Source organism: Pseudochaenichthys georgianus, chromosome 17 (genome assembly GCF_902827115.2).
Source record: "Pseudochaenichthys georgianus chromosome 17, fPseGeo1.2, whole genome shotgun sequence".
In the NCBI taxonomy this organism is placed as follows: domain Eukaryota; kingdom Metazoa; phylum Chordata; class Actinopteri; order Perciformes; family Channichthyidae; genus Pseudochaenichthys; species Pseudochaenichthys georgianus.
In genome coordinates, this window is record NC_047519.1 from 30,180,306 (window position 1) to 30,195,307 (window position 15,002).

The 15,002-nt window shown below is 40.9% G+C and overlaps 1 protein-coding gene across 3 annotated transcripts in view; it reads right to left on the reverse strand.

The window, feature by feature from the left end:
* The window catches only part of pde1cb (phosphodiesterase 1C, calmodulin-dependent b), a 149,654-nt gene that overhangs the window by 11,455 nt on the left and 123,197 nt on the right, over positions 1 to 15,002 (reverse strand). For all 3 annotated transcript variants that reach the window (XM_034105131.2, XM_071206315.1, XM_034105132.2), the window contains 9 exons: positions 12,383 to 12,496; positions 11,018 to 11,200; positions 9,658 to 9,724; positions 9,328 to 9,444; positions 8,664 to 8,804; positions 5,934 to 6,034; positions 5,025 to 5,153; positions 4,413 to 4,514; positions 163 to 283 (listed from right to left, as the gene is read on the reverse strand). In XM_034105131.2, coding sequence (XP_033961022.1) covers positions 163 to 283; positions 4,413 to 4,514; positions 5,025 to 5,153; positions 5,934 to 6,034; positions 8,664 to 8,804; positions 9,328 to 9,444; positions 9,658 to 9,724; positions 11,018 to 11,200; positions 12,383 to 12,496 — 1,075 coding nt within the window. The remainder of the gene's footprint in view (positions 1 to 162; positions 284 to 4,412; positions 4,515 to 5,024; positions 5,154 to 5,933; positions 6,035 to 8,663; positions 8,805 to 9,327; positions 9,445 to 9,657; positions 9,725 to 11,017; positions 11,201 to 12,382; positions 12,497 to 15,002) is intronic.

The following is a 15,002-nucleotide window of genomic DNA, read 5'->3' on the forward strand; positions in this document are numbered from 1 at the left end:
TCATTTAAATGGTTGTTTATCTGTGAAAATATCTATATCTATGTCTGTTTCTGTTACTGGTTGAAAAGCACGGCATGTCACCTCTACATATTCAAAGCACTGAAAAACACACTGGACCAGCCTCTTTGGAACACTTGGACCGGTCCGAGAACACACACTGACCTGTCTGAAGAACTCCTCCAGTAGAGAGGTGGTCCAGCGGTGGTGGAGGTCCCAACTTTTGGCCGGGTGGCTGATGTCTGCCGTGTGCAGCAGCAGGGACAGGGCTTTGGGCTTGTCAATGCTGCAAAGCAGACCAAGATATTCAACTGTTAATCAATGAATCCTATTAATATGACACCTTAATGACTACAATAAGTAATCTAAATTGTGAAGCCAAACATCTTCAACATAAAACAAGGTTATTGAAAAATACCAAGCAAGGGAAGGATACAAGAACATTTCTGAAACACTGAGCGTCCCTGAAGACTGAAGGGTCAATCATCAAAGAAATGGGAAAAATGTGGCACAGCTGCGAATGTTTTTCCATCAATCTGTCCACAAAAAATGACTTTCTGTGCAAGAACAGCTCCAATACAATGTTTACAAATTCATAGGAGAGAAACGTTTTCACAGTCTTGTATGTTCAGTAAAGTATCTACTTTTCCCATTTAAAAAATGTATCAACATTAGGCATACATTCTTCAGTTAAAGCAGTAGACCTATGTATTAAGACAAAAGATAACTTCCTCATTCGGCTAACTCAAATACTTTTGTTAGCTTTGACCATAATTAAAATGCATTTTTACACAAAATAACTGCAGATGTTATCCCCCATTGCTTACATTGGAGTCTCTGAGAGAGGGATCAACTCACAATCAATGTGCATGTATATTGTTTTATAATAGACCTGGTTGAAATGTAAAACCTATTATCCTAGTGCAGTGGTTCTCAAAGTGGCGCAGAGGCATGCCAGGGGGGCCGCGGAAAATGGCAATTTAAAAAAAAAAAAAAATCATAAATTGAAAAATTATTGATTTGAAAATAATATGATGCAGTACAGTACTATTACGTCTGGGTCTCTGTGTTTCATTAAAGCTCGGCTCTGTGTGTGTGTGCGCAAGCGAGAGAGAGAGAGCGCACCGGTACCAGAGATCGTAGTTGTTAGCTTCTGGTGCTAGCGAGCTACGCTAACGGATATAAGGAGTTTTTTCAACAACAAAGTGGAGGAGAGTCCTCTCCTGTCAGACTGAGAGACTCAGTGAATTAAAGGACTCTCTCAGTGTTATCTCAGTGGGTCTCAAACGTTTTGGTCACCATTAATGTAAAACATTATTTCCGAGGCACACGTTTATAATGATCATTATAGTTATAAAAAAACAAAAGAATAAATGAAAAACAGGTATGAAATACTATATGACAGTAAAACAAGAATAAAGTTTAAAAGGGTGATTTGTAAAATATCCATAAAGAAGAAGTAAATCTGTTTACAGTTCTGTTTCAAATGGGTGTTGAGAGAGGTATCCATAGATCTCTTCATTTTGCTCTCAATTTGCACCAGACTGATGCTTTAACTTCAATATTTAAATATAAATCTTTCCGGGGGAGCTTGCCCCCGGACCCCCCTATGTGAGGTCCACACACCACCTATACAAATAGCACTTTACCCCTGCTTACACCTATATGCCTCGAGCCTTCATTGTAACTGTCACACTGTGTATTTGCGTGGAGAGTGTTGCAGTAGAAAATTCCACTGTAGCGCCCAGTACTTTAATGGGAAACCCTAAATGTTTGAGCACCCTCTATAAAACGTCAAGCTACCCCACAGCACCCCAAAATAAATATCTGGCGCCGCCACTGAGCCTGACTTGTGTTGGGGGGGCCCGACTTTTTTTTTTCTCCAAAGGGGGGGCCTGACAGAAAAAGTTTGAGAACCACTGTCCTAGTGTAACATGTGCACCAATCATTTGAAATGATTATACTCAACAGAGTAGCAGATGGAGTATAAACTCACCATTGCAGGTTGAATATTTCAAAAGAAAAGGCAATATAAATTGTCATCTATTAGCATGGGCTTTGAAACACAGACATCTATAGACAGAGAAACTTCCATCTGAAAATATATTTTTTAAAACGATTCCCCATCATACTGCCTGCAGTAGGCAAATCGGTTCTCCACACTGGAACAAGTGTGAAGACGCATCATCTCACCTCATCAGACATCAGTGGTGTCTGAGATATCACCTGATAATAACCATATCAACATATCATGTTAAATGGACTGACGCATGAATGAACAGACACAGTCCAAAATGGAAATAGGCACACGACTGAAAACACACACGCACGCACATGCACACACACACACACACACACACACACACACACACACACACACACACACACACACACACACACACACACACACACACACACACACACACACACACACACACACACACACACACACACACACACACACACACACACACACACACACACACACACACACACACACACACACACACACACACACACACACACACACACACCAGTACACACACACACTGCACAAGGTTAAACAGAGGTGAGAAAGACTGGCTCAAATTTCCCCTCATTCCATTTGCGGCAGATTGGGTCTTAAAGAGCACTCAAAGCAGGCCTGGAGCAGACCGGCTTGAATTACCTTACATTAAAGTCTATTCAGCAATACAGCTTCCTGCAGACTGCAATCTTGTTTATGTGCGCTTGTGTGTGTACCCTGTTACGTAGCTTGGTGATTACCTTCCTGTCAGCACTCTTTGAATTATAAAATATACTCATAAGCAGGAATCTCAATGTTGTTGATTCGTACATGTGTTTCAGTGATGTGCTCACATCACTGCTTTCTGAGCATTTTTCTAAATCATGATGAGTGCTGCGCGATATCACAGGGAAAAGAAATACCCCAAGGTCAACGAGTTTCTTCCAGCTTTCTCTCGTAAGCGTTGCTGCTCCATCAGCAGTGATGACTCATCTCGTTATATGATAGTTTGCTTGATAGCTCTCTTTTGTTTTGCAATCTGCTTTTTTTTGTCTGCATGTAGTGGCTATCAGTCACTGTAGAAAGTGCTGTGATTAAAATGTGTGAAAAGGAAGTACTGGCAGTCGGGCTGTTCTGTTCTGAAAGGAATATTTATGTCTGCAATGTACCGTTTTTATTTGACACAGAACACTTTGGTACACAATCAGAATAGGAGCAGGTAACAACATTGTACCAAAACTCCCTAGAAAACACACAGCAAACAGCAATCTTTGTCAATGGACACTGCTGTAACGAATCTTTCATTCATAGTGAAGTGGAATTCTGTAATGGACCAGTACCTAATTCAAATGTTCTACGCCTTGACAATTGGGACAGGGGGAAAGGGGTTAGACATTCAGAAAGGTCCCATGGCCAATCCAAGGTTGTTGTGTTTACGGCATGCGCTATCAAGGAGCTCCATGTTATGTTCTCCATATTTATTTATTTTTAGTCATCTACCTTTTGGCAGGCATGCTAGCTTATTAACGAGTACAGCAACGATAAACTTATACTACTGTTCAGAGGACCTAAATAAGATATGTTTGCTCACATCATTAAATATTAGTGACTTCAAGAGGAAGAGTTTATATAAGCGTAAATATTTACGTTCAGTGACCAGAATTATGATTATTTTTCCTTCTAGCTACCAGGATCCGATAATGGTTCAAGCGAAGGCAGTTACTGTACTACTAGGGTTCATGTTGTCATTTATACAGTAGTATGTTTTTAAAAACATTAAAGTTTAAGTTGAAAGTTGTATGCAAGTGTTGCAGAAAACAAGAAGCAGAACATTAGTGCTGGGAAACAGAATATTTGATAGCTTTTGGGACGCTAATGTTCTCCAGCAGGTAATCTTAGCTCGAGCCTTCTATAGTGTGCCAGAGAAACTGGCAGCGACTTTTGTGCTGCAGGCTGTTTTTCACCGCAGTGAGCAAATACATTTCACCATGCCAAATCTGGTGTGACTACACTATAACTCTTGTGGAAGTCCTGTGCAGACTTCCAGCACACACAATATGCAGTGTTTGTGCCTGAGAGGGCATGTAGTATTACCCTACTGTATACCTGTAATAAACAATGCATGACACTGGTTCTAGTTGGCTACAAAATACTCTTTCCTTTTTTATTTTGAGCAAACAACACGCGAGCAACAGATATCGTCCCAATATCCATCTGATGTAAACATTAATGTGTGTTGTGTTTTAGTGCATCCTCAGGGCAGGGTTAATTGGGTTGTAAACAACTGGAGGTTAGTACACAGTGGCTCATGGCAGGGTTAATGAGGATGCAAATTGCTGGGATGAGGGCAGAGAGTGTAAACAGTAGGAAAGGAAAAACAACAAAAGCAACAGCAGTGAAGTGAACTGACCCCTCAGGCTGTTGTAGGAAGTTCTTCATGGCCTTAACCTGCTGGAAGTGGCAGGACATGTCTGTGGCCAGCACCATCTCCACCACCAGAGCCCGCAGCTCTCTGGAGGAAAGCAGAGGAAAGAGGAGAGAGAAGTGAGAGGAAAACACGAGCCATGTGCTGTGTAATGAACCGTCAAACTCACAGGTAATACAAGCCGACTTATTTCGGATGTGGCTAAAAGTAATGTCAGCCAACACAGTTTTTGAGAGCTATTTATAATATCTGCTTTGACAAGTCCCAGCTTATGTCTTAAGAAATCGGATTGCCGCTTTCTCTCTTTAATGTATTATCACACATAACAGTTCCATTGAGCACAACGTTGTTGGACCTTGAAGGTGATGCAACTCTTCTGATGTTCACTCCACTGAGCACAGTTGTGAATCTTGTAAAATGAGAGATACGGTCACGTTGGGGCGATATGTACATTGTGAAACTGTTCCGCTTGACCTGCCTCTCGATTTGACTTGAACTAGTAAATCTCTGAGTTTTATCTTCTGCTGCTGTCCCTCAGCTCTTTCACCTCCCCGTCTCTCCTCCTCTTACTGTCTGTCTCATATCTGTCGCACTGACCTCCAGTCGTCCTTGGAGAGGTTGTAGAGGATGTTCATCTCATCGTCCTCCTGCAGCAGGCGGTAGGCGGCGCTGACGTGGTGACTTTCCAACACTGAGCGGTCATTGTACAGGATAGCTGTGTCTGACCTGTCGGAGAGAAAGCAGAGCAATAGTTATATAGGTCTTTATTGGCAAGAACAGCTTATAGAGAGATGATAGACCCCTCAAAATGGCTACTCCTTCAATGTTTCATGTGTCACGTTCAGGGAGTCCGCTGTCTAAAGGGACACTATTCAGGGACAGCATCAAACACAAAAACAACACAACAAAGCCCATGATTGGTTTATGCATAACATCTACGCCATTCTACGGTACCAATAATATATCAAAAGCAACTTTCCTATTGTCAAGACATACAGTATGCAAACAATACAAATCACATTAAGCTAATGGGGCTCCATGTATTTACTGTATGGACCCTCAGTATGTCATTGACAATTGCCTATACGGAAACAAGATCAAAAATGTCATAAGAATAAATGTGTAACATAAGACGTAGAAAAGTTCTTTATTTACGTAAGGTTTTAAAAGTTCAATAATTTCAATGAAAGGAATCTGGATAAAAAGGGGTTAGGGTGAAAATAAGGATTAGTTTCAGAATGCAAAAGGCTACGAAGATAGTCTTTGTCAAAACAAATTAGTTAATTTTACTATATGTATACGAAATGAGTTTGGGGCAATGTTCTTTCAAACTGAAGTTATCAAGGGCAAGAGTTGTGAGTTCATTTGGACTCCCGTCCCGCCCGAGTGTTATGACTGCACAGCACTGCAGGCGATCTCAGTGTGACTGTGACGCCCTCTCGCTGCAAATGAAAACATTGATCGGGTGAGTCAGTGCCATGCATTTTTGATTTTATGATCCATTACCTCGTCTGAATGTGGAAGTTGTTTGTCGTCCCCGTATGCTCGTAGTCGTGCACCGCCGCCGCAAAGATCATGGCAAAGATCTCAAGCTCAGTCAACCAATGCTGCGGAGAGAAGATGCACAAAGAAAAAGGAGGAAGGGGATATTAGTATATAAAAGAGGAAGGAGGGCAACGACATGGAAATGACAGGGTCGACGTTGACAGGAAAAAGGGAACACAGAGTAATAAACAGGAGAGGAGAGAATGGAAATAAATGAGAGAAGAGAAATGAGAAGCCAGTGAGTTGAGAAAAGGAGTGCAGGGACAGTTTGTTGCGACAGCATGATGTAGAGGAGAAAAGTTAAACAAAGGATGCCGAGAGAAGTATTTGGCATGAGGAATATATTACCGTCAGGGATGAAAGGAAACAAATGGGGAGGAGATGATAGAGGAAAGGTCAGAGAAGCAAAAAGCAAGCTTTGGATAAGGCGAGGTCTATTGACTACCACATTTTAACTGTCACTTTAAAACGTCCTCTTTTCCTCCAGAGTCTCAGTCTGGGTTTTCATTATTATCAAATATAAATGAGAACGTCATTCTGTCACATGGTGATGGTACAAGGTATGCTTTTGAATACATGGGTTAAACTTTTTTACATATGATTTATCATTACAGCAAAAGAGAGGACTATGTGAAAGTAGCAGCAGCTCCTTAAGCAATAGCTAAAGGTTTGTGGGAATTAATTTATTTTATTGTACCTTTATTTAACCAGGATAGGTCTCATTGAGATTAAACATCTCTTTTTCAAGAGAGTCCTGGCCCAAGAATGGTAACAGCACAGTTTCAGACAGTTCTACAGTTACAGACAATTAAAAAACACACAATCACAACACAGTCATACACCAAATTAAGCCAAAGCATTTACAGACAGTGGCCCGCTTCAAGGTCAGTTCAAGTTGCTTTGAGTGTTTCTAATGAGACCAGCTCTCTGAGTTTCAGCTCAGTTTGAAGCAGGTTCCAAGCTTGAGGGGCAGCGTAACTGAACGCCCTTTTCCCCAGTTCAGTGCGGACCTTTGGTTCAGTTCAAAGCAAAAAGTTCTCGGAGCGAAGCCGATAGGATCCTGTGCATTTTCTGTTTATGTACATCCTTAGATAAGGGGAAGAGCACCAAGAATAGCCTTATATATAAGGATGTGCCAATGTTTCAGTCTACGCGTGGTCAGGGAAGACCATCCAACACGAGCGTGTAGATTGCAGTGGTGCGTCAAGGATCTGAGGTTTGTGATGATGGATCTCAGTGCACCGTGGTAGATGGTATCCGGCGAGGAATACACTTATTGGTTTTCTTTCAGAGATTGAGATGTGGAGATTGATAGCACTCTTATCACTGGCAGCTACAGCAGGCAGCCAGGTAGCTAAGCATGAAGACCGGAAACTCACATGACTGACTCCTTAATAAATGTACAAACTTATGTTCAGGCACATGTTAGTTGACTTAAACCTTTGTTGTAGTGTTGTATTACAATGTGTCATATCAACATAATTGTTCCCCATAGGTTGGCAAATTAAAGATCAGATGAGGTGCTTTTACGACAGCAGGAACATTTTGAAATGTTATTGGATTCTCCTCATTTTTCTTCGACAGATTTAATCCTTGTTAATTCCATTAGCCAAATGAATTTATGAGTAGTATAGATCTCCTAGTTTAAGTCTTGGTTGAGGAAGTAGTTTTCCTCGAATGCTGAACGGGCAAAAACAGAAACTGTGACGAACTGAGGTTAATCATATGAGCAACACCAACAACTGTATTCAAAGATAAAGATGTCCATTTATAGCCGCACATTTGTAATCTGTTCCCACACCTGTGAGTGGGTATTTGTCTTCTGAGATGTGCATCAGTGCACTCACGTACACAGAGTGGGGATTTAGCTCAGGAAACCCAGTCGATATTGGTGACTAATCAACAGTGGGGGATAAGGGAGTCATTAAGTACAGGGGGTGGGGGTCGGGAAGCAAGATGGCCGATCCATCCCTCAGTATATTTCCTCATGGGGCCGGCTTTATGAATGACCTGTTGATCGTTGATTTGATGCAGTCTGGAGGGCATGCAAAATGATAGATGCTGTTCCCCTGTTCCCCCAGGAGCCCGTGGTTCTCGCAGTAATGTGGTTTACTCTGCAAGGCACCGCCCAGAGAAACACGCCATGTCGACAGCTGTCGCAGCCACCTTATTAAGGTGATTAAATAAAAACAATGGAAGCGGGGGCGGCCGGCTGCTTGGATGGTTGGGGACTTAGCCTTTAGCGAGGCTAATGTTTGTTTGTTTTTGGAATACATGTATTAACAGAAAGTTACTCCAGTGGAATATAGGTCACCAGATGGAAAAAGAACAAAAGTAATATGAAATATGAAAAGTAGAAGTTAAGCAATGTTTTGGCAAGAAACATTTAAATCAAATTGTGTCACATTTTGACAGATATTTCAGAAATGTGGGTTGATGTTTTTAAACCTGCCCCGAGCAGACTGAGATGTCTTGTATTTTGTTCCCTTAAAAAAAATAGCCATATTTAGAAGATAACCTGTCAGACAAAGTTGCCATTAAGCTGGCAGCTGACGGAGATGTTCTGAATATCATGTGGATAAAAGGATTCCTTCGACTTGGATTTGCCACAGGGAGACACACCAACGCCTATTTGTTCAATTGGCTTCGGTAGGTTTTGAACATGTCTGTGTTCTATCAAATCCTACTCACCACAATGCCAGTCTTGAGTAGCAAGTAGTGCACAGTCTGTGTGACATCAGCAGCGTGCATCAGGTTGTGGTAGGGGTTTTTATGTTTGCTGTATCCCACTTCTAGGGCCTCCACGAATGACACCACCGCAGAGATTGGGATCTGATGGCAGACAAAACAACAGCAAATGAATGCGAGCTAAAAAAACAAAAAACACTGTGGATACTTTTAAAAATAACCTTCTTAAGTCTATTCAGTTATTCAAATAATGAGCCCATAACATTTCAATGCACGCATAGTACCCTCAGCATCTGAAATTGATGTCATCAATTCATGGATCGTGAATCATTTAGGTTACTGCAGACTATAATTACATATTCATGTCGGCTTCATTGCCCGTGTCATTTACTCTTAAGATGCTGCCACTTAAAGTTGAGTGTCTTCAGCAGGCGGTGGCAAATGAGCTTCACCACTATCAGATGAGATAAAATGTGTCCAACCAACTTTATAATAAGGTCATTGTTAAAATACAACAACACGATCTAACACTTAAGAGACGGGGAAGTGAAGGGGAAATGTGAAGGTCATTCTGTTTCTTCTTGTTTTAATGTCACAAAGGTGCAGCAATAACCAGTAGTACAGTTTCCAGTATGTATATAGGTATGTCATATCCTTGTGGCTTTACCTTGAAATGATTAATAAGGTCGTATCTTGTGAGCAACTCGTAGAATATGAATTTAAGAGCATGATCTCCGCTGGCCTCATTTAGAGCGAACACGTCAAACGACCACTTGTCAACATGCTGTATGGGGAAGAAAAGAAACAAATCAAATATTGCTTTGAACTTGTCCAATAACAATGTATTCATGTTCTCAAAAACATTGATAATATGCAAGGTGCTGCAAATCAAATCCTGGTAAATAGCTCAGGTAATATAGTCGTGGCACATAAGTGTACAAAGTTGTTATTTCATATCAGTGTGCTTCAGCTGGGATGTGTGCGCACGTGATAATACCTTAAGCACAGATATGACTGAAGGGGGGTAGCTGAGTCCCACCATGTTGGAGGTGCGTCGGTACATCCTGTGTGGAGGAGATAAAAACATCAAATAAAGTGCAGCGCTGAGTTTAAACACCAGAGGTTACCATACCACACTAAAGCCTATACGGTTACCCACCATCTCTATCAAATCCTCAAATCCACACATCACAGTATGCAACTGAAGGTTAAGTGGGAAAACAATCACACCTGCAAGTCTGTTTTTAAAGCAAAAGGTTTCAGGCTTTGTCGAATATATATACAACTAAACCATACAATAAAACGATATTCTGTCGTCAATAGAAGCAGTTGAAAGGCAGCAAAGTTAGTTTACACTAAATATGTAATTATTTGAAAAGTGCATCCTTACATTAGCTTCCATGAATGCACCTTTTATATCTGCTGGCAATGTTGTCAAAATACAACATTTTTCAAATTTAAAAATGGTGGACACCTCATGCTGCCGAACCCAATCCTTGTAAATGTCTGAAAGCAGACTGCCCTCAGATTAAGAAAGATTATAGCTTACATGTTTGAGGCTTACTGACATGAACAAATGCATGTTGCATGTTAGTGTGCAATAAAGCATAGCCTCGGGGAGGGAGCTGTTTGCAACTCTCTGAATGATTGTGTTTACATGTAGCTGTGCTTGCCAAGGCTGGGATGATGTATGGTCGAGTCAGGTGAGTGAGTCACCGTGCAGAGGATGCACACACAATTCACACAGATAGAAATATTAAAGAACCACGCCAGGGCTGAGACCAAGTTGTAGACCTCTGAAGTTTTGAATTGTCTTCTCCACCTTCTCAAATGCCAAACGTTTTAGTTCAGTTCACATACAAGGTCAGAGAGATTTGAGAAACATGTACTGCATAACCAATCAACAATAATCTAACCTAAGAGACCTCCAAAAGGTCTTTATGGCACATTTTTGGCATCTGTAAAATGAAACATATGGCAATGAACGATTGTGAGGAGAAAGGTTCACATTGTTAGCATTTCTTAAATTACACACAATTCAGACACTCATACAAAATGGAGACTAGATATAAGGCTATTTCTGCCGGGAAGGTTACAAAAATAATAATTCTAAACTCTTAAATACGGTGCTTTGCAAAATGTCTGGAATGTAAAGGGCAGGTGAAGAAAATGCACTGAAACGTTCAAGAACAATATCCATTAATTATACAAGGCCAAACTAAAGATGTTGATGGAAAAGCTTTAAGTCCGTCGCGCCTCACCATGGACTGGTCTGGTCCAACAGGGCAAAGATAAAGGTGACGATCCATATTCATTATTTATCTGTGGCTTTGTGTTTGTGCATCACACGGGTTTACCTCTCAACAAATATGCCAGCCTGGACGGCGTGGACGATGCTGCGGAAGCGAGGTTTCTCGTCATTGCGCCGCAGCATCAGGCCCATCTGCCGGGTGAAGGTGGAGGCCAGCCAATCCCGAACCTCGGAGGGCACGGACTCTGACTGGATGTCACTGAGCTCATCCTCTGTGTCCACCAAACGCCTGAAAGAGGGGAGAGGAGAAGGGTGTAAGGTGAACGAGACAAAAAAATGAAAAATAAAACAAAGCATGGTCAAATCAGACAGATGCAGAGAGACTAAAGGCTTACTAAAATATTTAGCATTTATCACAGCTCTACTGTCACAGGGGATCAAACTCAAAATCCTAGCTGTCAATCAAATATGATCACTTCTTATATAACATCAACACATCCCCGGCCTCTTGAGACCCCATGATGGGGAGTATTCAAATCCAATTGTGTGACATAATGCTCTACAGCTACGCTGTTGTGTTGACATGGACAGGGGATCAAGAGAAAAGCCTGTTGGTCTCCACCCTCTGAACGGAATACATGTTCCATGGCAGAGTGAAAGCATTGACATCGCAGTGATAATCATGGTGCTACATGGATTCTGCAGCGCGTAGTTCATCATCCTGCCTCCTGGAGTGGTCGTGACATCGCTGGCCCTAATCTGGTGGGATCTCGATGAAGGGAGCCTTACATAATTCCATAAGCCTGGTCATATCTTGGATTCTGGACCTGCATTAAACTACTGTCATACACTGACCTTTTGTATTCCCTCAACCTAACCATACCTACAAATATTTTTGACATAAGAAAGATCTTTCCAATCTCTAAATCTGTTATATTTTTTGGTTTTTAGGGATGAGAAGTTGTTGACTGTGTGCATTCAACTTGTCCACATATGGGATATCAACATTATATTACATTACAGTAAGAAAAACAAGCGATAAACCTGTAAGTGAAAACATACAAATAAGTTGGTGTTATATGGTTGTAGTATCAGTTGTGTTGATGTAATAGTAAGTAAGTAGCAAGTATTTAATATTAACCGCATCATATGCTTTTGGTAGTTTAATCTACATAGTGCAGTAAAATTCAATATTTCATTGTGACATGTTGTGGATGGTAAGTACTTCAGTAAATGTCACTTTGTTTGAGTTATGAAAGCATTTGTAATGTGACATTTCTGTCTATCATCCGTTATAAGGTTGAGAGATTCTGTAACCCAGCTGATAGACAAACTGTTTTAAATGAAACTAATTACAGCACAGGTGCCATACTAAGGATACTTCTCCGTCTTCCAAAGTCTGGCCTTTGTCATTACAGCGCTGTTGTTCTCAACAAATGAACCATGTCAACACTCGTGCGTGTTTCCTTACCTCGTCTCCTCCACATACACGGATTCCAGCACCAACGCTGCATACTCGAGGTTCTTCTTGAGGTCTGTGAGGGAAGCCTCTCCTCTCTCCAGTTGCTTCACCAGACATCGTAATCTAAAACAGAGATTCGACAGTCATTTAACAAATTGGATTACTCCCAAGCCGGCTTGACATGAGCAATTAATTGCAACTGATATTGGATTAATCTGGTCTGGGTTCCTTTTGCACTAGGCGACCTTTCTTTGGTTTTCTTCTGGGTATAAATTACCAAGTGGGAGAGCAGTAGACAGCAAACAATGCAGACTTGTAAATCTGCAGACTTCTCCATCGACAGAAAAGTAAGTGCAAACCTTGGCCGAGAGCCAACAGATAAAAAGGGTATTTTCTTTTAAGAATATATTCAATTAACTCTCCTTTTAAAGTTTAAAGAAATGAGTCACTATGGACCACAAGGTTGGGTTAGGATGGGACATATTAATGTGTTTTTTTATACTCTTTTTAATGTGTTCTTTCAAGTTGATTTAAGCTCTGATGGGAGTCTTAGTCTTCTTAATTCAAAACAACAGTCCCTTTTTGAATACCTTTAACTGGCATCGGTATTTCTCGACAGTCTGACTTACACAGGAGTCATTAATAACATCAGTAATTGCTACGTGTTTCAGTTAGCTCTGGTATCAAGCATGCTGGCTCACACTTAATTGGAATGAAGCCACCTAACGTTATTAGTTCCACGTGTGCTTTTCTTGCTAGGAGAAGTCAAATGTCTTGGCTCATTTGCATGTGTTGGCTTTTTTAAATGAAATAGCGTTAATATTGCAAATTCAAGGCACTACTTTACTAAGTGGCTTTTAACTCCATTTCATCAGATCGCAGCGATGAACCAGGGACATTTGTTTTTCCCTGACTGCTTCAGATCCTGTTTCAGCCTTGATCACTTAGTAATTCATAAAGACAGTAACATGCTTTATAAAGGCATTATTGCTTTCAAGGTTGACAGTCACTGCATAAACCAATTGGGTTATGATATGTTGGATGTGTCGTTCGCTGATTTCACGTCAAGTTATTATAGAGGATGTATTTTGAGGTTTACTGGAAAATAAATTAATGAGTATTTCAGCGATGCAACATGACTGAAACGATCAAACCCAATCTTGTTTGTTAATTGTCAGTACTTATCCTCTTGAAGTTCCAGGTCAATATATTCAGTTGTGTTCCAAATATTCTCCAGCCCCAGCAAAAATCCCACTATAAATAGACACCAAAGAGCAAAGCAAGCTAACACCATTTTGTGCACACTGCTACCGCTTGCACTTTGCCACCTGCTGCTGTGCTGGAGGTCACACGCTCCCCTTCACAGTGAAGGCCCACAGAGGCTACGCTTGCTGTTGAATTATTAAGCAGAAAGGTAGAGAGAGTAAGAGGTTTCAGATGCTTTCATTGATTATATTCCCTGAGAGCGGTTGCAGTTGTTGCAACGGCCTAAAATGTTTCTATGAAAAAGGTTGAAACAACAATGATCTGAATATCTAAATATTCATGGGAGTAGTTTGCCCAGTGTTTTATTTTGTACCGTCAAAGCTTGAGTTGGGGCCTAAATGCAATAGAGAAATGGTTTGAGTTCCAAACTGTATATCAAGCTGCAGGGCTTGTAGTGGAACATTTTATTATTATCATCATTATTATTATCCTTATTATATCTTTCATATGTTTAAACCAAATGCTTCTTATTTCCTCTTGTTGTGCTTTTACCATTATTATTCTATTATATTCTCTTATGAGTTTCCCAGTCTCTGCAAGGCCACAGCTGTTTCAGCAGACTGGGAGACTCATACACAGTCAGACACATCACGAACTTCCCTGCTCTGAGAACCGTTATGCTATCTACTCAAGGCCACTGGGTGTCTCATAACAATCTCCCCGTGTGAACAGGGGAGTTATAATATTCCCACTCTTTCCTTATATAATCTCTGCTTTTTCATTGTCCTGCGCACTCTCGCGCAGACTATCTTATACTCTGTGCGACTTGTGACATTATTCAATCATTATATCGTGTATTTGAAGCTTCAAATAAATAACCAAAAGACAGCTTTTCTCGATTCACCATTTATTTGTTATGATCATTTGACTTGTACTCTCCAGCTGTGTTGGGCCCTAGATTTCCATAACAGGCTTCAATGCCAACCAGTGACATAATGTCTGCTCTGTAATAATATCATCTAGTATACGGAATATATTCGTGGTACCCCTACACCTCTGACAAAGAGCCACACAGTCATTCAGATATGACTGCATTTCCCCCCAATTCCAAGGCAATTCATTCTGTAGTCTTTCCAGACCTTTCACTCTGAATAAAATATCAATCTGCAGCAGCACACCAAGCACTGTCTGGGAACCGTGAATGTAAAACTTTTATAGCCAACAGGATGATATTTGCTATGAAAAAGGCAAACGCATTTGATTGCACGAACAAGATGAATCTGTTCCTGTGGAGATTGTTTTGTAAACAAACCAAACTTATGTTCACTTGCAAAGGAAAAAGGATCAGAGAAAACTGATCCTCACCAAAATGAACGTGTGTATCGTTGAGGTCTAGTGCAGTTATTGTACACACTGTTGGTGT